General features: G+C 39.4%; 2 protein-coding genes across 2 annotated transcripts in view; both read right to left on the minus strand.

Moving 5' to 3' along the window:
- Positions 1-281: 281 nt before the first annotated feature.
- On the minus strand, positions 282-10,917 carry ccm2l (CCM2 like scaffold protein). Its single transcript, XM_084097996.1, has 10 exons — positions 10,751-10,917; positions 8,350-8,517; positions 8,186-8,269; positions 7,908-8,091; positions 6,802-7,436; positions 5,498-5,627; positions 4,983-5,040; positions 4,488-4,638; positions 2,460-2,598; positions 282-853 (listed from the first exon to the last, which is right to left on the minus strand). Exons 1-10 carry the CDS (start codon positions 10,778-10,780, stop codon positions 573-575), a joined length of 1,860 nt encoding a protein of 619 aa, XP_083954122.1. The 5' UTR covers positions 10,781-10,917; the 3' UTR covers positions 282-572.
- Positions 10,918-17,366: 6,449 nt separating this feature from the next.
- The window catches only part of xkr7b (XK, Kell blood group complex subunit-related family, member 7b), a 69,047-nt gene continuing 60,278 nt past the window's right edge, over positions 17,367-26,135 (minus strand). Inside the window, exon 3 of the mRNA XM_084098537.1 lies at positions 17,367-18,994. Coding sequence (XP_083954663.1) covers positions 18,018-18,994 — 977 coding nt within the window. The 3' untranslated portion in view covers positions 17,367-18,017. The remainder of the gene's footprint in view (positions 18,995-26,135) is intronic.

Genomic DNA, 26,135 nt, shown 5'->3' on the forward strand with positions numbered 1-26,135 from the left:
AGATGTATGTGCCATTCTGATAACCACTAATGCTGGGCGCAGTGCCCATCAACCGCCTGTGGTTGGCACAGACAAGAGGGTAGAGAGGGGAAGGGCATCAGATTGTGGCAAGGTGACTGTCACTGGAAAGAATGTCAAGGCTGAGTTGTTCTCCCTGCAGACATCAGCCATTGTCAATGACCCTTCGGCTCCAGCAGGTTACTGTGTACTGTACACTGGGTGGAAACAGACTCTTCATCATCATCATTATCATCATCATATTTCTCATTTTCTTCTTTTATATCTAAGTGACCTTTTCTCCAAATAATGCCATTTCTTGTTTTCTTTTGTGCCACTTGCTCACTGCACTGAAGCTCTTTTGTAAATCATTCACGCAAAACATAACCAAACTTGCATGCAAATAATACGCAGATTTACAGATGCAAATCTCATGCAAAGACGTTTTTCATGAACAGCAGTTTAGTGGCCTTATAAAGTGCACATATACTGTGAATGTTTAACTATTTGAAAGGTTTCCTAATAAAATTCCAAATATATATACTGTATATTTCTCTCAGTTCTTTCTGTACGTTTCACAGGTAATAGTCCTCCTCTTCTATGTCTCCATTCCCTTCCTCAAATCCCAAAGCCTCAATGTTGTGTGTGATGTCATCAATTCTGCGGTTAAAATCCTGGGAACCGGAGGGGAGGGTCCAGCCATCATAGTCACGGACTGCTGTGGCCGACGTGTTGCTCATGCTCCGCTTGATCCGGCCAAAACTGTCCGTCAAAATCCCACCCTCTCGGATCCCAATGTCTTCCAGAAATGTCTCGAACACTCCTACGTCTTTATCTGGAATGAAGGGCCTCATGCCTGGTTACAGGGGAGAGGAAATACGTGAGAATGCACCACAGTCCTGTATTCTTAGAGAGTAGGAATTTGTTGGATTATAATTGAGAATACTTGTCTTATAAAATGTTAACTATTAAAACAAATACATTATAAAGATTTGTATATTTAAAAAAAAAATCACTATTCAAACATTTTGGGTCAGTAAGATTTAAAAAAAAAAAAAAAATTAATACATTTATTCAGCAAAGAGACTAAATTGATCACAATTGGCAGTAAAAACTTCTGTTTATTATGAATGCTGATTTTTTTTTACTACAGTTGCCTCAAAAATACTCAGAAGCACAATATTACTGTAATTTTGATCAAATAATCACAGCTTTGGTGAGCATAATTTATGAATAGTAGTATACATATTTTTAGAAATAATATAAAACTATTTTTAGAATTATTAGGACATTTCGGATATTGACATCTTTGTGGAGACATTTTGTCCCCATAATGTTTACCACACATGGACACACACAGACACACACACACACACACACACACACACACACACACACACACGTACACAGACACACACAGACACACGTACACAGACACACACACACACACACACACACACACACACACACACACACACACACACACACACACACAGAGAGACACACACGTACACAGACACACACGTACACAGACACACACAGACACACACACACACACACACAAATCCACTTCACGTTATGAGATCTCTAGACCAGATAAACATACTAATTCCATTTAAACTGCTTTTTCCCCTTGAGAATGTGGCTGCATTAAAAAATGTTTGTGATGAATTGTCTCCATTCAGCTCTGCAACTGACAACTAACACTAACAATACTGAATGGTGATTGCAGTCAAAGAGTGGACAGTCTCACACTCATTCAGACCAGTATTAAGCTGACTCAGCCTTTTGCTGGAGTGTCAGGATAGATGAGGTATAAGTGGCTCAGTGAGTGTTATGTAATTGTGTCTGTCGTACACAATTGTTGCGAGTTGCTTTATCCTTTACCAACACGTATCCACAAGGTTTTTTAATCAACTTGGACAAGTTTGCGTCGCAGTGGGAATACTGTACAATTCATTTGAATTATTTAATGACTCATATTCTAAATATGTACACAGATCTATCTGGGATGGTAGTTATTTATAGTTGTGAATCATGGTCATAGAGCTATTTATAGTCTGTCATGTTTCTTTTCCACAGCGACTGGTGTTGTTTTAGTGAGTTTTGTAATTCTGTCACGCTGTGAAAGTGTGATGTTGTTGGAAAGGCTGTCGGGCCATGACTGCTCCAGTGCAAGCAAGGTGCTCATGAATATTCATTAGGCTTCTTGTTACTCTAATCCCTCTAATGAGCTAATGATAGACAGGCAGCAATTACACAGACCCTGAATACAATGCCTGTTCTGATAAATCATGACTTTTGAAATATGATTTGTATAAAGAGAGGATCTCAGCATGAAATAAACCCGGTCGTACAAACAAGCCCCTTGAGAATTTAAACAGGCACTCAAATTGTTCAAAAAGCAGCAAAGAAAGAGAAAGAGAAAGAGAATGGTGACTTTTGTATTGTGTGCTTCTCACCAAGCAGCAGGAACTTGCGTGAGTCTCCATAGAGCTGCAGAAGGTCAGTGCAGAACTGCTCTATCGGAGCACCGAGTCTGTATTCTCTCAGGAACAGAGCAAACTGCTGAATCTCCTGAGGCGTCAGCTTGCTCCTCAACTAAACAATGAGAGAACAATACAACAGAACAACAAAGAGACAAAATTATTAAGGATAACTGCAGGGAAAGATATCGTTCATCCCTGAATGAAAATTATGCTTGTCATTTACTCAACCTCCCAAAGTTGCTTGTTTTCAGACTGGGAGTATTGGTATATTAAAATAATCATGATTCTGTGATTTTAAAAGATTCAAGAATTGCATGTTCTTCAAAAAAAAACCAAAAAAAAAAACCACATTGGTCCCACTATATATTAGGTGTATTTAACTACTATGTAAATTAATAATTTGATACAATGCACTTACTGTGTACATTTTTACATTGTACTAATATTTAAGAAATACCTGAATGTAATTAAAGCTGTAACTAATTTCTGTAATTACATCTCTTTTTACACTGTTGACCCTTCCTTTACCCCTTAACTCACCCTTAAACCTTCCTATACCACCAAACCTGTCCCTATCCTTATACCTTTATACCTGATTTTATGTTTTTTAGCACCAGCCAAAGAATTTCAACATAATAGATCTAACGTTACTGTAGATCAGATTTGTGAGATTCTTTATTTTAAACTTGTTTTAATACAGTGAAACTAATAACCCCCTGAACTAATAATTAAAATAAATTGGTAATAATAATAATAATAATAATAATAATAATAATAACTTGATTATTTGTGAAGTGCTAATGGAATGTTAGTTTAAAATGTTTGTCTTAAATTTCAGTCTGTTCCTCACACAAAGGCTTCAAAAGACTTGAAATGAAGCACAAATGTTTGTAGCACAAATTTTTTTATGATGATTTCTCCTGTAGATAGCGTGACACTTAAGCCCCTTTCACACAGAGATTCCGGAAAATACACGGATAAAGTGACCCGGGATTTGACCCGGGTTCGTTTGATTTTGGTTCATTCACACTGCCAGTGATTTTCCGGAATCAGAGAGTGCATTCACACACAACCCGTAAAAATCCCGTAAAGACACGTGACATCGATGTGACTTGTAATGTCTCAGCAGCGTCTTAAATTTGCTTATGAGCTGCAATTTCTCTCTCGAGAAACCACGCTTGTGCATTTTTTTCTCTGATTCGATCATAAACTTGGGCATCACGTATCGTTTCACAGCTGGCGAACGATCCCGGCTTCAGCGTCATCACTACGACGCGGCATTATTAGGGCTTTCGTTCACACCGCGCGCGTTCCGGGACTGAACACGGCAATGTTACTAGGTCCCCAACCCGGCATCGATCCCGGCATAAATCCCGGGTCGTGTTTGCGTTCACACAGAAGGCACTCTGGCAATTTGCCGGCAATTTCCCGGGTTCAAAGCGCTGTGTGAAAGGGCCTTAAAAGTCCCCCTGGTGTGAAAATCAAGGTTTTAATATTGTTTATTTGTCTAAGTGGTGTTTTTCATATGCTTTAAGACAAACCATGTACATAAGTCAACAACACCATTGCTGAGTATTTTCTCCTTAAAACTGCGGTGAACCAAAGACAGTCTCAAAAACGTGGTTTGAAATCGCTGGTGTTTCTGACGTCACAAACTACCTTGTAACCAATCAGGTCAACGTGTGATCGTCAACCAGTGTATCTCTGAGCTGGTGTGAGTGAGTGGAGGTGGGGCTGATTTGCATATTCATAGAACCGCGTATACTAAACGAGGCAAGGGTGTAGAGTTACATTCAAGCTAATTTAAGGCATGATTTTCAAGGAAAAAAATGTTTAAATATGTAATTTTGGTGATCAAAGATGAGTTTTAAGGGATAAAATTACTGATTACAGGGGGACTTTAAATGGGTTTGCGAGGGAGAGTAAATGATGGCATTTTCATTTCATTCTTAGTAGAACTGTCCTTTGAATTACATAATTTTATGTGCGTAAGCATCTTACAATGATCATGTACTCCTGCAGACTGGCATTAGAGGGCTCAGAGTCGCTGTGTGTGGAGGCCAGGCTTCGACGTGACTCATGGCAGGAGAGAGATGAGCTCTCACTGTAGTTCTCACTATAATACGGATCAAATGCTTCCTGTGAACCATCACTGTGAGAAGAGATAACACACATGCACAGTTCATGAAGTCAGATGTGACAGAGCTTCAAAGCAATTTTGAACACCTCAAATACATATAAATAGTTTTTTTTTTTTTTTTAAATAGGCAAAAAACAGACTGCAGCATGTTAGTCAATCAAAAAATAGGTGTGATGGGACTACCTGTTTGTCCAAACAATGGTAGACAGGGTTGTTATTTTATAATAGCTTTTGAGCTGCTAGTGACTGAGAAGGCAATTCATAAAATCAAAATGTACAACCTAAAAGAATGCAAGAATGTAATGATAATTCATAAACAGATTTTGCAAGATTATAAGGCACAAACAGACACTCACTATGAGCTGCAGCAGTCTGTGTCATAGCCATATGTCATGTCAGTAAGGCAGCTGTCACCTTGGACAAGAATTGATGGAGAAAAACAGACATGTTATTTATTTTATTATGAATTTTATTATATTATGATTTAATATTGAGCAGAAAAAAATATATTTTTTTCCAGATAATATTTTGCTTAAAAAATCCAATTATTTCATTTAGTAACAATGTTGTCTTGTCATAATTGATTTTTTTTTATTTTTTTAAGGAAGGTGTCCCTCACAAGGATCATGATATTTATGGGATCTTGGCATCAACAAGTTTGAAAACCCTTGATTTAGGTCAATAGTTTCCAACTGGGATTAATTTAGGGCGTCACTAGACCCTTTTTACTAGGACACGAGCTTCTGAACAACTCAATATTGCAGTTAAAGACAATTTATATCCATTTATATCCAAAACAGGATTTTTGATATTTGAACACTTTTTTGATGAGGCCTGTGCCCCTGGTGAAACTAACTGGCTTGTCACTCACTCCTCTGCAGCCAATAGCGGTCAGGCATGGTGTAGTGATATCCCGCCCTGTCGACACATTCAATGGTCTGATGTCCATAGATGATCTGAAACATTTGACAGATGAGGGCGCAGTACTCCTCTGCAGAATCCTGTGTGTGTAATGTGTATAGGTGAGAAAATAAAATTTCTAGTGCTAAACAGGGATCCAGCCACATAAAACATTTATATGCTTTCATATTTCTGCGTTTCTTTCTCACACAGATGCATATATTGCACACCCACAAAAGCAGCCAGACTGTAATGTGGGTCAACACAATCCCATCCATATTAATGTCTGCAGGCACACACAGAGGCGCACAGATCACTGACACAGCATGCTGTTACATAAGTCTGGGCATTACATCACAGGGGAGTCTACTCTGAGCGCAGTGTTTACATCACAGCTGACACAACTCATCTCGTCAGAAGGAGCACAGCTACAGCTCACCGGGAGCATTCTTATTCCTGATGCTGACACACACTGATTAGGACTTACACAGATAAAGTCACTCTTCATAATCATCTTAAATACAAAAGCAATTATGTATTTATCCAAACGGCACAAAAACAAGGTTTGAAAGCTTGTGTTGTCCATCTATCCATCCACATTAATGGCATTTAACACATCCCTCACTTCCATCCTTCCATCCAGACATCCATCCATCCTTCCATCCATCCATCCATCCATTCATCCATCCATTATTAATCCTGACCTCCATCTATCCATCTACACACCCACTACATATTAAACTCATTCCATCCATTTATCCATCCATCCACATTAATGGAGTTTTATGGAAAAACTCACTTCCATGAACTCACTTCCATCCAGGATTTTCTTGTTAACCCATCCATCCATCCATCATCCATCCATCCATCCATCACTTTTTAACCTTTCCATCCATCCATCCATCCATCCATCCATCCATCCATCCATCCATCCATCCATCCATCCATCCACATGAATGGATTTTAACCCATCCCTGACTTCTATCCTTTCATTCAGACATTTCTTGTTAAACCTTTCTTCCATCCATCCATCCATCCATCCATCCATCCATCCATCCATCCTTTTGAACATTTCCATCCATCCATATTAATGGATTTTTAACCCATTTATCAATGCACATCCATTGCTTATTAATCCATCCACAAGTATTGCGTAATAATACATCCACCCATCCATCCATCCATCCATCCATCCATCCATCCATCCATCCATCCATCCATCCATCCATCCATCCATCCATCCATCCATCCATCCAAATGGCTCATTAACCTCACCCTGTTTTCCACAGCCAGTATGATGAGGTTGCAGTAGGCATCAGGGCATGGCATGGGCTCCAGAGGATTATGGTTCCTCCTCTCCCAGCTGCCATAGGACTTTCCCCTCTCCCAGCTTCCCGTGCAAGCCTGCCGGCGTTCCCAGCTCCCACCTGGCGTGTGTTTCCGTTCCCAGCTTCCACCTGATTTAGCTCCAGTCCCGTGCCTCTTCTCCCAGCTACCTCCTACCACCCCACCACCTCCCCGACGCTCCCAGCTGCCCCCTACAGGCCTCCGGTCCCAGCTGCCACTCACTGGCCGTTTCTCCCAGCTACCTCCGCACGGCTTCCGGGTCTGCCTACGCTCCCAACTCCCGCTCACGCGCTTCCGTTCCAGGCTGCCACCATCATCGCCGCCTCCTCCGCCCCCAGTCCCAACTCCTCCACCCCCAGTCCCACCTCCTCCACCCGCGCTACCCTGTTTGGGCTCATGGCGGGAAGAGAGCTTCCAGTCCACACCACAGATGGTGTGGCGGCGCTCCATGGTGCCCCCTGCAGGCCTTGGGTCAGTGTTGCTTATAGTTTGTCTGCGGCTCTCCAGACCAGTGGGCCTGTTCTCCAGACTGTTAACAGCCAGTACAGTGTCCACATTCAGACCTGAGAAGACAAATACATTAATGAAGATCCCTCCCATCCTGCATATTATTTATTTCAAAAGCTTACCTTGGAAATTCAAACCACTTACCACTTAAATGTCTCACTTACATTTAAATGTATGCATTTGACAGATGCTTTAATCCAAAGTGACATTCAAGGTATCGATTTTATCAGTTAATGCTTTCCCTGGGAATCAAACCCATGACATTGGCGTTGTTAGCGCCAAGGCCTTAAACTTTGCTTTGTGTCTCAGACTTTGATATTACATTCCCATATTTATCTGCTTCAAATAAATAAATAAAGGTAAATTAGAAATATGCAATGTAAAATGTACTACTAAAGAAATATAGACATTTACAATTGTATGCATTCATTTTTTCTTACTACAACTATTTACTAAAACAGAAAAGATAGTAACCAGGGTAAACTCCGGAATGTTACATGTACATCCTTCCTGACCTTCCTACTGACCAGTTTTGAGCACCAGTAGGTGCAGTGCATCATCCCGCAGGTAAGAGGCTGCGGCGATTTCATGTGTGGGGATTCTCAGCAGCAGTTTTTCATTGTCTCTCCACGTAAGCAGCAGACAGCGAGCAGACAGACTGAGAATAGAGTCCTGTTCCACACTGGTCTTCAGAGGCAAAACCCTCAGCTTCTATGGATGGAAAGAGAGAGACAGAATGCATAATTTAAGCCATCTTCTGAATCTAAAAACAACATTACAATGACTCTGGTTGAGTCGCTCTCACCCTGGCTGTGTCCAGAAGCTGGAGCAGCTCGTCTCTGCTCGATGGGTTCAGGGAACATGACACCCATGTCAGGTGTCCCAGGAACTGTTGGTAACAATTGCAAACATTCACAAAAGTCTAACGTGCATGTGTTCTTTTTGATATGTTTGAATTTTCAGACTAACCTTGACTTCCTTCTCCACATAATCATAGATGAGTCTCTCTGGGTGGATGAGGTAGTCGGGTGGATAGAGGGGGACGGTGTGAAGGGGTCTACGGTACACGCTGCCTTTGTCCGCCTGTCGCCGGCTAGATTTAGGGAACACCAGACGCTTTATCGGAGACACAAATCCCTGAGAGAAGAGATTGGATAGAGGAAAGCAAGATATAAAGTGACAACAAGAGATAAAAGGTGCAATTATGAGGAAAATAATAACAAGTGTGATATAAAGTTGCAATAGCCTATAGCATGGGTTCCTTTAAATATATTTTTACTCTCAGGCAGAAACAGGTTTCCGTATCCAAAGCAAAGTACAAAAAAACTCTGTATATTCTTAGTAAAAAGTCCATATATTGCACTATTTAAGATACAGTATTTAAGCTTTGTTTTAGTAGCACTACAGGAACCCTTTTCAGATCTGAAATGATTCAGAATATGAGCATGCTCAAAAAGTCTTCACAATGTGTATAATTTAAGTTCACTTGCTTGACGTCAGTTTGTGAAAGCCTGTTTAAATTTGCTTTTATGATGATGTAACACACATCAGCCTGCTGCTCCAACTTTGACATCATCAGCGAGACAGCTGTTCGACGTGGAAGACAGATTAGAGAAGACATGACCAACTGACAACCTGCTGATTTATTCAGTAGGCTAGGTGTGTTTTATGCGTGTGAGGAAAAGACTAAAATATGTAAGGAATGCGTAAAGCTGTGAATCAATCACATCCTGCCGGTAACAGTGTGTAATCTAATGGGGCTTATCAATCATCACGACTGCTTTCAGTGTGTTAGTTAAAACGCATTCCGTTTAAGAGAAGGCAATACAAAATAATCATTCCATCAACCATGACTCCATCATTAAACTTAAACACAACTCCATTACTAACTTAAGCTACAATGATTTTTTCACAGAAATACATAATAAGCGAACCCTTTGAAGACAACGTGAAGCTTTAATTGGCCTTCTTATACTGTAGTGTCCCATGGCTCAGAGGATTTGCGATCTAATTAGTGGCCCAGAACTAGAGCAGATTTGTTATCCATTTCACGCTACAATGTATCTTTGTTTTAAATGTTTCAAAATCCTAAAACTTTAGTATTTTTTTCCTGATGTGATCAGCGCAGGATGGCACTGATGATGTTGCATATGGATGCAGTAGCCTTCAAGACTACAGTTATCTGTTTAGGAAATCTCTTGAGTTTATGTTCAAGTTTGTCCTGCTGCCAGTGTAACTTGACCCACTCCGAGCGGGATTCGAACTGGGGTCTCTGGCGTGGGAGGCGGGCGCGCTAACAAAGACGCTTCTTGAGATCAGGGGAGTGAGGTTTACACACACAGCCCTTACTGGCCTACGACAGTTACACCAGAGAGCTTCAGTCCTCTGAGACGACGCTTTGAACTGAGATGTGGCTCAGAACTGCAATCTCTGGAAACATAACCTCAGAAGAATTGATATCCAGCACACTGCATATTGCCATATAGAGTAATTGAACTCTCTCTGGTACACATTATGATACCTTTGGGGTTTTTTTCTACTTAAAAGGAACATGGAACAGGAGTTTATATTTTAAAATATTTTGGAGGAATTTTGTTGCCTCAAGCAATCAGCACTTAAAAAAAAAGAAGAATGCTAGGCTCTGCACCTCATATGAAACAAGGAAAGATAAAAATGTAAATACTGAGTTGATGTATGTGTGTGATAGAAAATTATACACTATAATTCAAAAGTATGAAATATTTCTTGAGCATCAAATCTATACTCAGTCAGATATATATTGAGTCTTGATGAAGAAAAAACTCATGCGTGGATGCAAAACTGTACAATAGATGGTTAAGACTGTCACTGAAGAGACAAACCAGTAATTATTGAATGCAAGAGAACTGAAAATGAATTTGTGTACATGAATATGAAAACATTTGTGTGGCATATCAGATAAAGATTAGCGATGGAGAAGGGAAGGTTACGATCTGATTGTCCCTGCAATTAGTGCGCTGTAATTTACTTTTAATAAAAGTGTCTGATAATTTGCTTGTAAAGCAAGTAAAATCTTAATATTCTTAATGTTCTTAATCAACAAACTATAGGCCTCTATCAATGTACATGCATTTAAGAAATGAAATTCCAAATGAGTTGTCGTGTTTTGCAAACACCACAGCAAACAGCATTACTGACACAGTTATCATCCTACATGAGAATTTTAGCATATCATGTGATGTGGTACAAACACATACAGTACATGCAAATGTAAACATAAGTTGTCACATGATCAGGTTCACATAGAATACGCAACATACTTGGCAAAAAACAGATATTCCTAAATACATATCCAGCTAGTTTCAATGTATAATGTGACAAAACAACTTACCTTCTTGGCTCGCTTGGGCTCATAGTCCATATTGACCAGCCCGATGGCTAGCTGTGTCCAAGAGTGTGTGTTTGTGTGTGTGTCTCTGTTTAGGACAGGCCCAATCTCCTCTCAGCCCTCTGGAGCCAGGCATGACTGGGCAGGAAACACACTTCCTGCTGGACAGGAAACTCCACCAGAGAGTCTGATCTAAAATCCTCAGCACCTCCACTCTCAAAGTACTGATAACACATACTCATACAGTACACAAAATGGGGTTGCACACATGCACACACAAAGAGTGTTAAGAGTCATATTTTTGGTTTATAACTATTTTTCACCCTCTCTCTGACCCTTATTGTTAACCATATGTGTTTTCTGCTACAGTGCTAAGAAACAAATTAGCAATAGACTTGAGACAACAAAAAATGGCTGCAAGTAGCAAAAGAAAGAAAAATAGTGATGCTCCAACATTTCAGGGCAGCAAAAAATAAATAAATGTGTTTTCAGTTTTGGTCGAAATGGTTTTGAAGGGTCACTTTTAATGATCACTTCACTCATGTCAAGTTTTGACTGTTTGCATTTATTTTGTGCACTCAACATGGATAAGCTAACAGGTGAACAGCACTGTGGACGCACTTCAATGTGACCCAAATGCTGAGTAACATTATGTAAAATGTGTTTGACTAAAATATAAAAAAGTGGCTTGTGTCTAAAGAACTTTACTATGACTGGGTTTAATTTATCACAAGACCCTGAACAGCATAAAGGGTTCAATTACACAATTATCCAAATTTAATTAACGAAACAGCAAAAAGAGTCACTAACGAGTAGCAAATGATTTCAATTATAAGAAGCTCATCAACAGTGCTGAGACAACAGCAAATGGATGTAAATTGTAAACAAGCAACAGCACTGAGATGCTGTGGGGGAAATGGTTGCAAATTGTAAACAAGTAGGCTAACTCTACATACAAGAAGCAGCACTGCGATGAAAGCAAACTTCAAGCAAAAGAAGCAAGTTTAGCTAAATAAACTCTAATAAATTATCCAAAGATGGAATCAATGTAAGATTTCATGTGGCATAATTGTAGCTATTTCAAAACAGTGTGTAAAAGTTCGTTCCTAGCCTTGCCGTTGACTCCTTGACTGCTCCTCACAGACACAGACTATAAGTGTATGATCACTTTAAACACAATTTTCATTTGTTTACAAGGGAATATTGGACGTAGTAGCTAACTGATAGTACATCACTGATACTGTTGAATAGGAACATTACTTTAAATAGTGATGGGAGCTTTCAAAACACGGTTCTTGAAGCTTCGAATCCTTTGCGAATCATTTATTTAGTGCTCACACTGTTGTAATTCACTTGCGCACTGTGTTTATGCGTTTGCATATGTTTTGTCCACCATTTGACGCCATAATTTAGAACCAGTGATTCGGAGTGCGTATCAAATGGCCAAAAGTCACATGATTTCAGTAAACAAGCCTTACATCACAGTTAACCCAAAATTAAAATTCTGTCATAATTCATGTCGTTGCAAATCCGTAAGACTTTTGTTCATCTTCGGAACACAAATCAAGTTATTTTTGATGCGGTAAATCACAAGCTTTCTATTGGCTACCTCCAATGACAGATACGCAACTGACACAGTTTGATGCTTCAACGTTAATAAAGAGATCGTAAAACTAATCCATATGAATTGAGCAGTTTAGTCCAATTTTTCTGAAGAGACTCGATTGTTTATATGATGAACAGATTGAATTTAGGCTTTTGTTCACATTTAACCCGTTGACGTGTACGATCACACCGGTGTGATTGTGCATCACGTGATCAACTGCTAAATTCAAATGTGCATGATGAATCACGATTCGCGCTTTGGCTGGCGATGAGCCAGAGACGGACGCACTCAACGCTTGTCATATCATATATATCACAACTATTCAGTGTTTTCAACCACATAATATTTATTTTAGGTTTCAGACATTTACACATACCACGTTACACATTAATTTCATGTGTCATAGAGTGTCTCTTTTCAAGCTGTTCTGTCAAGTCGAAGTTAGTCGTGGACACGGAGCTCTCGGCATCTCGAAAAACGCCACGCTGATATTGATCCTCTTTTTAGTTCTCCTTTTGTCCCAAAGTCTGCTTGCCATGGTCCATAATGTTTGAACGAAACAACAACAGCGTGAGTGTGCCGCTAGACGTTATGCAGTTGTCGACGTCTGTCGCCATGGTTACTATAGCAGTACAAGTGGAAACCAGGGATAACGCGGATATTACGTCACTGACAGGCGACAATGACCAGGGACGAGCCATTATTTAAAATTGGAATTTCTCCGAAATTCAAAATCTTTGGGAACTTTTGGGATATTGTAAGTACACAACTGCAGGAAATATATCATTTTTGGATATTTTATTACAGATGTAAAATCTTACATATTGTACCTTTAATATAAATTAATAAATAATAGGCCTACATATAACAGTATTACTAAAGTGAGCAGAAAAAAATTATAAAAATGTAACTTCATAAAAACTAATTTTGGAGTTATAATATTAATTTTCAGTGTTTCAACTGGGTGTTTATAAAAGATAGATGCCTTTGAATTTTTAGGACGGGGGTCCCTAACATGAGAATGATCATATTTGTGGGTTTGTGGAAACCCCTGATGTAGAAGAAATTACAACATTTCACTATGTTCCCAGAGTGCAAAAAAAATCAACACAATTCTCAGTGGTGTGAATTTGACCTTACCCACTAAAGCTCAGTCATATCAATGTTACTCGCAGTTACTCAAAGCATCCACTGGGAGGCAATGTGGCTCAGCACTTGTGCTTCAATGGGGAGTGGCACTTTAATGTGAGGCAACACTGGAAGATAGCTAATCAGTAATCACTTGCAGAGAGACGGCATGCTCGCTCATTGCCTTGTGCTGGATAAAAACCTGTGTTATATCCTTTATACTCTGTAGAGGAACAGTGTCTTACAGTTAAATTATCATTGGCAGTTTTTTGGCCTGTTTACCCTTGTCGAATTGAGAGAGTTGCCTATTTGATTGTACAGTGCAGTGCAACAGTGCAGTTTTCACCACGCCCTATGATATACTATAGGAATTTAATGAAACTTTATCATAAGGGTCCGTTGAATTATTCTTAAAGTCATGCAGAAATGTGCAGTTTGTCAGAGACATTGTGCTTGGATTGATCTGGATTGTTAAACAGCCCAGGGGAACGTACTGGTAGCTCAGTTTAAGAGGGAACATGAACCCAATGTCATACTGGGACAGTGGCCAACAGACCCTGAAAATCAAAGGCAGATGATCTGGGACATAGGGGACGCTGAGGAGTAAACAGTGTACTAGTGCATTTGAAGTCATTGTGCAATCAGAACTTTCTTAATACTTGTTCTTGGTCTTATTTTGAAGGACAATACTTTGCTGATGTGACCCAGGCTGTGCAGATGGGGAAAATATTGTTAGTCAAATAGCTATAGGCGTTGTTTTAGGCTCCTTTATACATAATGCAGCCTGACTAAAATCTTGCCAATAGTTAACCCTGTAATTTACAATACACTTTAAAAAGTGTTTTAACATTTGGATTTGATGCTCAAGGTTGAATTTGACCTTCATGCGCTGGTCAGAAAGCCCCCTAAAAGGCGTTTTATAATTCACTGAAATGCACATTCAGATTTGGCTTCATTCTGCTATGGAACTCAAATATTATATATTCAAGTCCAGCCGGTGGAATATCCTCCTTCACTTGAAACTATTACATCATATTAGAGAAATATAAAAGATAATGCAAATGCTATACTGCATTGCATGCCATGTACTGTACATGTGGTACCTGAAGGGTTTTCTCTTGAGTGTACTGTTGACCTGGAGAGCCTCATTGTGCGTGTCCTCTATGTGTGTGTGTGCGCTTGTTACAGTAGACGAGGACACTGCTGACCCCCTTAAGGGTATGAGGAGAGTTAATGGTGGGTCAGTTTCCAGAAGAGGGGCCACATTGAAAAGCTCTTAGACTACAAACACACTTACACACACACACACACACACACACACACAGCACATATACCTGTAGCCCTGCTTAATGATCCTGCCGTTACCATGGCAACCTGTGAAAGGATCAACTTACTGGTATTTGCTCCATTATTTAAACCCGCCAAAAGCATGACATAAACCAGACGCTAATTTGCGCTGCTCTTGGTAGTTTGCATTGGTCATTATGGAAATGATCCGGCTGCGTCATTGTTCTTTAATTTGCTTGTCATCAGTAGATCATGCGCAGAACTTTCCACTCCCATCAGCACTTTTTTGGAATTGCGCTTTCACGCTAATTTGCCGTTTAGTAAATATGGCCCTCAGGATCTGTACGTACAGTAATTGAGAGTTTTTGCTATGTTTCACAGAACCAAGTTGTAATGTTAGCTGTAACTGGGCAGTTTTGAGTGTCATTGTTTGTCTGGAGCTTTGTTCCGAACTTTTGCTTGAATATACTCTTGTGTACTGCATGTTAATTTTTTGTTCTTCCTTGTTGTTCGTTCGTCGGCTTCACTCTATTTTTCATGAAGCATTATGTTGCTTCAGTTTCACTGATAAAGAGACATCCACTCTTGCAGACAGCAACACAGTGTCGGCCCAGATGTGGGCCGCATCTGGGCCGACATTATGTTGCTGTCTGGATTGCTTGTTCATGCATTTTGGGGGTGGAGCAAGGAGGGGAGACGTGTTTGTTTGGGTTGAATTTCAAATGTCAACAATGTTTCTCAGAAATCATTTACTGCACCTTTTAAGCACGGATTCAATGATCCGGTCGGAGAGAGTCTAGTTAACTCAATCTGAATTGGTCTTGTCTGGTTCAAACATAACATGATCCTCAGAATGTGCAGATGAAGTATATCAAATAGAAGTAAAATAATAAAACAAATGATAGTCACTGTTGGTGTTGTGATATGGGCGTGATTATGCAAATGAGCAGCAACTCTCAGAGATCCAAGAAATGGGATGTGATCCATCATGTGACATTTTGTAGTTTACAGTGATACTGTAAAACTTATTGTTAGGTGCGATTTTGCAGATCTATAAGATTTGTTTATGCCCATGAGGGCTATAATTAAACAAAGATTTGTGGAAATTCATGTCAAAAGTTGTTAGCATTTCAATTTATTCATTGCTTATTGTTCATCCTGTTCATGACACTGTATGATGACTGTGACAATTTCTACAAACTCCTGAATTAATTTTAGCTGTTTTTTTGCCTTGTCAAATTACATTTACATTTAAATTTATTCCTTAATCAGAAACTTTTAACCAGAGTGAGAATAATTCAAGCAGAAGGAATAAATCGAAAGGCAAACTCTACACAAGTAGTGCCACTATACTTATAACTTTCCAAAGTATCAGAGTAGTTCAATGCTAGAGTGCAGAAGGGCTGACTTCTTCAAAGGCTAGTTAGTTAAGTGCTCCTGGAAGAGGTCTTGAGCTGTTTTGTGAAGTTTTTACTGGACTTGACTTGAAATTAGAATCATCTTATTTTACCAGTAATGAGATCAGATTTGAGCGAGGTGTGCAGACCACCAATGAGGTTAAAGCATCTAGCAGAAGGAACGGCCTTTGCAAACAACAACACAGTTACTCCACAACCTCCTGCAATAAAATCACTGTAAGTGTGAACATCCCACTATGAGACAGCGTGATTACAGCCCCCAAGCATCATTTGCTCTCCATCAGTGTCTTCAGACTGGACAGCAGGATTCTTGTCTTTGGCAATTACCGACCATGACTTTTTTTTTTTCTGCCTGGTATTTAACCAGGCAATGGAAATTTAAAAGCAGCAAGAAAGACCTCACAGACGAAAGAGAAAGAGAGAGAAAAACTTCAGCTGATGTCTTTTGCTGGTCTTGTTATTGGGGTGATTTCTTTACAATTGTCGTTACTCAAAAAAGCCCTGGAACAGAGCTGAGTAGGATAAGCTGTTAAACTAAAAAGAGATCTTAACATTTTATGAGGTGACAAAAAAAGTATTTCTTTCTCTCAAGCAAGCATTCACACACACATTTTTGTCCCCAATAGTCATCATTAAGTGCAGCTTTTCAAGGCCAAGAAGAGCAATCACAATTGCCAAACCACAAAACCCCCATCAATTCAGAATCTAAAATCATCATAACCACAGCAATGGCCGCCCCTTCCAAATAACAAAATAATGAGTGAAATGAACACATACAGATGTAAAAGGGTTTTGAGGCTTGCGGACGGAGCAAACCAATACTCGCTGCTTTAGTTACTGTAAAGAGAGCTCACACACAGCATTAGAATTCACTGTCAATCATTTGTGTTCTCTCTGTGTGAAATGCAACACAAACACTCAGACATTTGCAAGTTTGTTAGTTCCAGATGTCCCAAAAACATTTTCATGAAATACTCAAACACGCATATTTAATTATTTTTTTAATTTTTCGAGGCTGTCATCTGAATAATTTTTTTTACAGCATTATTTTTGTCCAACTACAATTTGATCACAACTTTTTGTCTTACTATATGACATATTTTCTTCATCTTTACAGATAAACAATGCAGCATGACCAGTCAAACATACAGACAATCACCCACCCCCCCCCCCACCCCCCCAAAAAACATTCATACCAACACACTGGCACCATTCTATTGTATACATATAACAAAAGATAATATATATTTATGAATATTCAATTAGAAGAATTATATCAAAGACATGGCCACAGAGTCATTAAAAATAAATCTAATAAATAAATAAGTCAATAATTACAGAAGAACTCTTTTGAGGATATGGATGATTGATTGAACTCGCTAACCTCACCATTCACAGAAGCAATAATACACAATTTGTACTGTTTTCAGGTCACTGAAACATTAAACTTAGACCAAAACAGTCACTCAGGTTGAACCTGAGAAATACTGATTGGTCAGTTTATCTATATTTTACAAATGTCCACTTCTTCTCATCACTGTCAGTTAAACTCTTTTCTAATGATCAGTGCATAGGCAGAAAGTTAAGTCCCTTTCCTAGATTCACTTCCCATGCAGGTCATGTAAACACCACGTTATTCCCATCCAGCCTGATGTGCACTCTCGGACCAGTCAAGCGTTCCCAGGCATCCGGATGCCAAACATGCTGAGGTCCCACCGTGTAGCACCATGCCGACCATCAAGGATCGGACCGTAACCTCATGGTGGTATCTGCCTCCTGAGTCTCACCTCTGCATAGAAATGCCATATGGAAGGTGGAGGTATGAACAACACTATACCGTAGTCTCGTACTCCGTCACTTCTTTGGGGTTGCTGAAGCTCTGGTACTGGATTCGGGGCGTCACAGGAGACGTATTCTCTAGCACCAGGATGGTCTTCCTCAGCCTACGGTCGATAAAGTGGGCGTCCCAGGCCGGGTACCTTTTTCTTGGCAGGTCGATGCGGATAACGGGACCTTCAGTTCTTGATGGACGTGGGGAAGAAGCTGGGGGAACACTAAGAGGCCTTACCTGAAACACAGGCAGGCAACTGTCTCTATCCCCGGCCCCAATCTCCCGATCCCCACCATTAGTCCTCTGGAGTGTTCTGGGAGGGCTAGTAACCACGTCCGGTTGGGGCAAGGGTGTCCCCAAATCCCCAACGCCTCCCAGGCCGATTACCCCCATTCCCTCCTCCCTACAGCTCCACTGAGCGCCCATGATGGGTCCGTCCGGGTGGAGCAGGCAATAATAGACGAACATAAAGAACGTTCCCAAAGCGTAGCTACACACAACCACACATACGACGATCAGGGCGTAGAAGTCCAAAGTGCGAGGTCCCCTGTGAATATACCAAGCGGTGGTGAGTGCGACATTCTCAACCAAGGTCACGCAGCAATACACACCCAGCCGAAAGCGGGCACGGCCTTCCTTCACATTGAACCAGCAAAAGATGTAGATGATGCCCACCACCATGTTGTAGATGATCTCCTCCCACTTGGACATGCAGAAGTCGGTCTCGCCCTGGATGATCCAGAAGGTCATGGCGCACCAGTGGGCCACGATGAAGATCCCGAAGTAAAGCTGGAAGACTGATGCGAAGAGGGCGAAGGCGATGGTTCGAGCACCGATGGTGAAGAGATGCCAGAGCATCTGAACAATCACAGCCTTGTAGGACATGGGGAGTTTATCGTCACGAGAGTCGCGCAGAACCTTCTGGTAGGAAGCGATCATCCAAGCGAGTGAAACCAATGAGGCAGATGCAGAGAGACCTACAGAGACAGAGCAAGATATACAGAGAGACAGCTTAAGTAATGAAGCATAAAGCCAGAAAAAACTTTACAAATGTATGCATAATAAACTTGGCCATTGCACTGCTAGCAATGTTCTACATAGATGTGTCTTGCATTACAGTGCTGGTAACAAACCTTACTCTAGGGTCAATGGAGTTACCTTTAAATGTCTGTGCTATTAAACAGGACTGCTGCCATGACAGTAAACTAGCCATAGATGACGCTAAACCACTGCTGCTTAAAAGAACAGCTTGGACCAGTGCCATGAACTTCCATGCTGGGCCAAGCTGGTTTATGCTAGTGTGGTGCTAGTCTAGCTGGTAGATTGCTGTTGGTAATGTTAAAATTAAAACATTTTCATGAGCTGAAATAATAATCAAAAAAACTGAAACTAAACAAATAATGTTCAGGTTTCCAAAACCAACACAAAGAAAGGCCACAAATTATTTTTTACTTTTTGATACATGGCATATTTAAACTTGAAATCTTTACAACCCGCCTGTATTGAAAATGAAAATGCCACTTGATAGCACTTAATTAACAAGACTGCTGTAAAACATTTTTAAACCATACCAGTTGGTGCATTAACTTTGGTAGCCCTAAATACTAAAACAAAAAACAAAACAAAAAAAAAGACTGAAGCTATAGAAATTCTGTAAAACTAAATTCAATTGAAAATAGAAACAGAAATAAAATAAAAATAGCGAAAAAAATATAAGAACCCTGCAAGCAAAACAGCTTGGCTTTTCTGGTGATGCTGAGAAATGCTTGAGAAATGACGTTTTGCTGGTTAGACTAGTCAAGAAGCTTAACTGGAACACCAGTACAACAGGATCCCATGCTGGGGTCCAGCAAACAAAACAACACATGCTGGCTCTTTTTAAAATTTTCAGCAGGAAATGCAAAGGCAACGATGCATGAAATCAAGCCTTCATAGCTAGAAGCATTTGCATTCACATTCACACACATGCATTCAGCAGATTTCAGGTCTGAGTGTGAAAATGACTGGTCATTTGAAAGAACAGTCATTTAAACAGCACGAATTGTAGATATGATACACAAAATGTAAATGGATGTTATAAAACCTGAAAATACATTTTAAGTCTGTCTAAAAGGTTAGTTTATAGCTCAGTCTATAGTGTAGGTATCTTATGTATACAGATGCAAATGAGACACGTGTGATAGCATGAGAGCATGAGAGTCTCACTCTCTCACGCTGCCCAAGTAAACCCAGACAGCAACATAGCCTCGGCCCAGATCTGGCCCTCATCTGGCACACGTGGAATCCACACATACCAGATGTGGGCAGGATCTGGGCCGAACACACGTATTGACAAGGTATGGGTTTTAATCACAAAAATGTACCAATCACAATTTCCACACATCATGCAAGGTCACGGTATAAGCTGCTGACCCCCACCTGTGCATATAGTACTTGTGCACACAAAGCAGATTTACACGTCAAAGATAGCTATTAATTTTAGTTGTTAATTTGAACCTTTAATAATAATACCAGCTGACAGGGCTTATGTTTACTGCATTAGTTGAGAGATTTTTTCCTTGATACATGTATCTACTGTACTTGATGTATATCCAAATTAATTGATATTGAATGAAGATCGGAATCGTATCACAAGCTTATGAATTGAAATTGTGAAATTTGTCCAGCACTAATAAAAACAGTAGGCTACTGGTTATTGTACCATGGAAGCTTTGTAACATGTTGTCACTAAACTTAATGAAATTCTTTTTTATTTTACAACAGGCAGAAACCTGAGTGTTGCATGAAGATCCTCTATAGCAGTAGCCAATTAAATAGCCTGGAAAAAGCAAGTACTAAATATAAAACCTAATCAAAATCATTAAGAATCACTACATTTCCACATTCTCAGACTTCTGCCTTCAATAATTAATTAGATATGATTCATTGCTAAATGAACATGCGATTGAATAATTAACTTTCAAAACATGAATAATTGAGGCCCTAATTGATGTCGCTTGCCTCTCTGGACTCATAATATATGAATGTGCGAATATACCTTGCATCATGACGGATACATTTTGAGAGAATGTATTCTTACGAGGCAAAGAAGCAAAACGATGTTAATTCCAGACATCACGGCGGCTCTTATGAAACACAAACTGACGTGAGCTGGGAGAGATGCGAGAGCTGCTCTTTCAAGGGTGATGGCAGGAAAAAAGAAACGGTTCAAAGTTTTGTAACGTTTGTTGCTCTTGTTTTAGATTTCAAATAATATTTCATAGAAGCTACAACACCTGCTGAGACAACAAATCGCAGGGCTTGTTCCCCAACTGCCTGAGAGGATGTCTCTCTAGAGAGACTGAGTGTGAGTGTGTGTGTTTGACTTGCTGACAGGGAGACAGACAGGCGCTTTATATTGTGTTTGCGAGTAGTACCCTAAAGCGCAAGGTAGAGTGAAAAGGTGAAGAGGAGGTGTGTGTGAGTGTGTGTGATTGAGAGATGTGCAGAAATCTCAGGAGGCTTCCAGACTGAGCTGATGTTATCATGGGGATCAGCTCTTAAATACAGACCACTACATGTTTGTGTATCTGGTGGGTCCTGGCATATTGGCTTTGTTCTGGTGCTTGATTCCTCTCCTGTCCTACTACACACACACACACACACACACACACACACACACACACACACACACAAGGAACCTACACTTGTAACTTCAACCCATTTAAAGTGTCATGAAACCCCCTGCTTTAGCACGGCTTGTTCACACCTCTGATTTGAAAAAGCCTCAAATAATGGGTGTGTAAAGCTGTGGAAAAGTGGGAGTGTAGAGGGAGGGAAGAAGGAAGGCAACAACCAATAAAACACAGACCTGAAACACACTCAATATACAGACGAATGAATATGTAAATATGAGCGTAGAAAAACAAACAAACAACAGATTTGGAGGCACCTTGATGTATTTTAAAAATATAAACCTATGACAACAAACTCACAAAAATCGTATCATTAGAGACTATTAACAACTATCACGAACAAATCAAATACGATACGTTTTGTTAAATTATTCTTAAAAATATCAACATATCAGCATTTTAACTTTGCAGAGCTATTGGTCTAAAAATGAGCAAGAACATTTAAAAGGTCTAATAATATTTTTATTACATTTACAAGCACTACAGCCTATGAATATATGACACATCAGTTTAACACAGTGAGAATAAAAGCATAATTACTTTTTTGTCCATTCTTCGGTGTATCAGAACAATCCATCTTGTCATGGCGTACTGCTGTATCAGTGTCCTTTTTGCACATATATTTTATTAGAAGAAGACATGGTGAAATATGTGCGCATGGACCGTGCTGGTTAATTTTTTGGAGCAGGTGAGAATGAATAGATAAAAACTTGAAACACACTTGCTCCAGTTATGAATTTTGATTGTTGATCCTGGTTCAAATTAGTAATCGACTAATATGGATTTTTTTTAATTGGCCACTGCTGAAATCCTACCCAGATAGCATACATATCCAGGCCTCATCTGGGACAACAATGGCACATATGGCTAAGTTCTGGCCCACACACATCAGGGCTGCGTTTCCCGATAACGTTGTCTCTTAGCGCGCTAAGAAGACTCTTAAGGTATAACTTAACTAAAGGTATACCAATTCTAGGTGTGTTCCCCGAACCATACCTTAGGAAGCTGCTTAAGATATACCTTCTTACGTGCGTCGTTATAGTCCGTGGCGATGGTGCTGAATTGGTTAATATCGATGGCTCGAGAATCAATTATTCTCTCGTGCAGGAGCTGCTTCACTGCATTATGTGAGAAAGCGGTGTTCTTTATAAAAGAAGCACTTCAGAAATAGTTGAAACTGTTATTAGGACTCATGGGATATAATAAAAAATAATCCAAACTATATAGCCTAGCCTTCATATTTTAAAATTGTATCATATATTGCTGCCACAATAACCATTTCAAATTTTTACGTGCTTTCTTCTCTTTCCCATTTTTGTTTTGCTGAGGTGGAGCTGCGATTAAATATTGTTCTTGTAAATACTGTCCAGCATCTTACGTACGGTGCTCGGCAATGATCAAAAAGGATTTAAACAGTGAATTTTGAATCTCTTCTTGTGAACTCAGAGATGTGGATTCAGACAGCAATCAAATTACCACACGACCTGTTTGTCAAAAAAACAATTTGGCCAGGGATTTTTTCGCGGGTTGGGTGAGAAAAAACACTGACATTATAGATTCAGACGGCAATAAAATCACCGACTTACACCTGTAAATGTTTAAAATACCGGACAAGCCCATGAGAAACAATAATAGCGTCCTAAAAGGACTTATATGACAGTCTGGCCTTCACTGGCCTTTAAAAGTGCTCCGCAGACGGCGTCGTCTTTTAGAACAACTATTCGCTGTATCGCTGCCATAGTTTGAGCAAACTCCCCACCACAATCATTTCCTTTAAATAGGCTATTAAGCCTTTAATGGTTCGCCAGCTGATGTACCTTTGGATAATTTAATTAAAAATCGAACAATCCGTATAATGACAATTTTATTTTTTGCATGAAAACACTTGAATTAGTCTAATTGAACACTGTCTGGGTGTATTAAAACTTCAGAATTATATTCGTATAGACCTGCAACAGTGATAAGGTAAAGCTAAGAGTGGTCCAGACCAACCTTCCAAACGTATGACTTACAGAAGGTATACTTAACTAAGAACGTTTCGGGAAACACATATTAACGATAAGGTACAGATTAAGGTGTAACTTAAGAACGACGTAGCGTTAAGAAGGTTTCGGGAAATGCAGCCCAAGCCGGTTTTAGTGTGAGTTGTGGCTTGCTGTGTGTGGCCCATGTGACATTTGCCGCTGCCAGAACTGAGCCATATGTGCCATAGTTGGCCCAGATGAGGCCCACATATGTATGCTATTGCCAGCCACACTCAGGCTATCGCCGTCATCCGCGGTATGTGGGCCAGAAGAATGTGGGAGATGTTTATATATATATATATATATGATATATATATATAAATACACACTACTTATAATAGAAAGTAAGTAACATGCTAAAAATTATACTTTTTCATTTACTTTCTGTGTTAAACAGTTATTACAGCTATTACAGAGGATGAGTCTGCGCTCAGGCACTGGTGTTCTTAGCGCTGTCAAAATAAAAGTCGCTCATCAACTAAACAGAAAAACGTATCAGCTGATGGCGATAATTATATATTGACCATGTCAACCACTAGCATAAATCATTTTTCTTTTTGCACAAGCCTGACCCTTGCTTTTTATTGAGTGTTTACTCTTGCATTTCATTTCCTCTGTATCTCACTCACTTTTTTTCTCTCTCTCAGCCCTCATTCTGAGCAACTCATTTGGTTCAGATCCAGATTAAGTGAGGTCTTAATTAGCACAGATCTGAAAGCATTGGTCTGCGTTTTCCCGCTCCGCTTCCAGCTTGCCCGCATGCTCTCCTCGTTCTCTCCCAGCCTCTTTTCAGAGGCTCTCATGGAGCAGTGCGCTGGCAATCTTAATTAAATCAAACATCAGACGCAGCGCAAGCCCACTGCCACAAAGACTGTCTCAGATTAGAATGCAGTTTAAAGAGAAAGGGATAAGACAAGTTAAAGCCCAGCAGTGCCAGTGCTGAGAGAGAGAGAGAAAGAGGGAAGTTTAAGTTGCTACTGCGCCTGCATTTAACATGATGTGGTGGAAGAAAGTGCAGGAGATGTTTGGATAATGCGTTTTAATAACAGTGTTTGTGCTTTAGATTGAATTAAATGACTACATGGCAGTTACAATCAAGTCCTCAAAGAACAAAGACTCTCAAGACCTTAAAACACACAATGGGGAATTCACAAAGAATGAATTGTGCTGGCTGATTGTGCTGTTAATTTGCATGCCATGTGTTGTTTCATTTTCTAAAATGCTCTTCTGTGAATTAATTTCTTATGCTATAACCATCTCGCTTAAAAACAGCCCAAGCCGCTATTACTAGTTTAAAAGCATCACCTATGTGTTGAAAGCAATTTGTTTGAACAAGTAACAACTTGGTTTTGTTTTAAGCATTAGAGAAACACATTTCTGCGTGTGTGTGGGTTTGTATGAGAGAGAAGAGTGTTCATGATTACCTGTGGCTGCTCTGTCTGTCAACCATTAAGTGATTTATTCACATTATTGCAGTATTTTTAGCTAGGAAAAAAATGGTTGTCTTTTGCTTTTTTTGTAACAGGCCTGCAGTATACCTAAAAAAATATTTAAAAAGTAATAACTTCATGCCCATTGACTATATATGACCCTGGATCACAAAACCAGTCATAAGTCGCACGGGTATATTTGTAGCAATAGCCAACAATACATTGAATGGGTCCAAATGATTGATTTTTCTTTTATGCCAAAAATCATTAGGATATTAAGTAAAGATCATGTTCCATCAAGATATTTTGTAAATATATAAAACATTTATTGTTGTGAGTGAATGCAGCACAGTCGCGAACATAAATGGACAACTTTAAAGGTGATTTTCTCAATGTTTCGATTTTTTTTGCACTCTCAGATTCCAGATTTTCAAATAGTTGTATCTCGGCCAAATGTTGTCCTAACCTAACAAACCATACATCAATGGAAAGCTTATTTATTCATAATCTCAATGTACAGTACCAGTCAAAAGTTTGGAAACACTACTATTTTTAATGCTTTTGAAAGAAGTCTCTTATGCTCATCAAGCCTGCAGTTAAAAACAAAAAAAAACAGTAATATTATGAAATATTATTACAATTTAAAATAATGGTTCTCTTTTTTAATATACTTTAAAATGTAATTTATTTTTGTGATGCAAAGCTGAATTTTCATCAGCAAGTACTCCAGTCTTTGGTGTCTTATGATCCTTCAGAAATCATTCTAATATGCTGATTTATGATCAATGTTGGAAACAGTTGTGCTGCTTAATATTTTTTTATAACCTGAGATACTTTTTTCAGGATTATTTGATGAATAAAAAGTTAAAAAGAACTGTATTTATTTAGAATAGAAATCTTTTGTAACAATATACACTACCGTTCAAAAGTTTGGGAACAATAACTATTTTTTTTTAAAGAAATTAGTACTTTAATTCAACAAGAATGCGT

Source organism: Abramis brama (genome assembly GCF_963993115.1).
Source record: "Abramis brama genome assembly, chromosome: 22".
Classification (NCBI taxonomy): Eukaryota; Metazoa; Chordata; class Actinopteri; order Cypriniformes; family Leuciscidae; genus Abramis; species Abramis brama.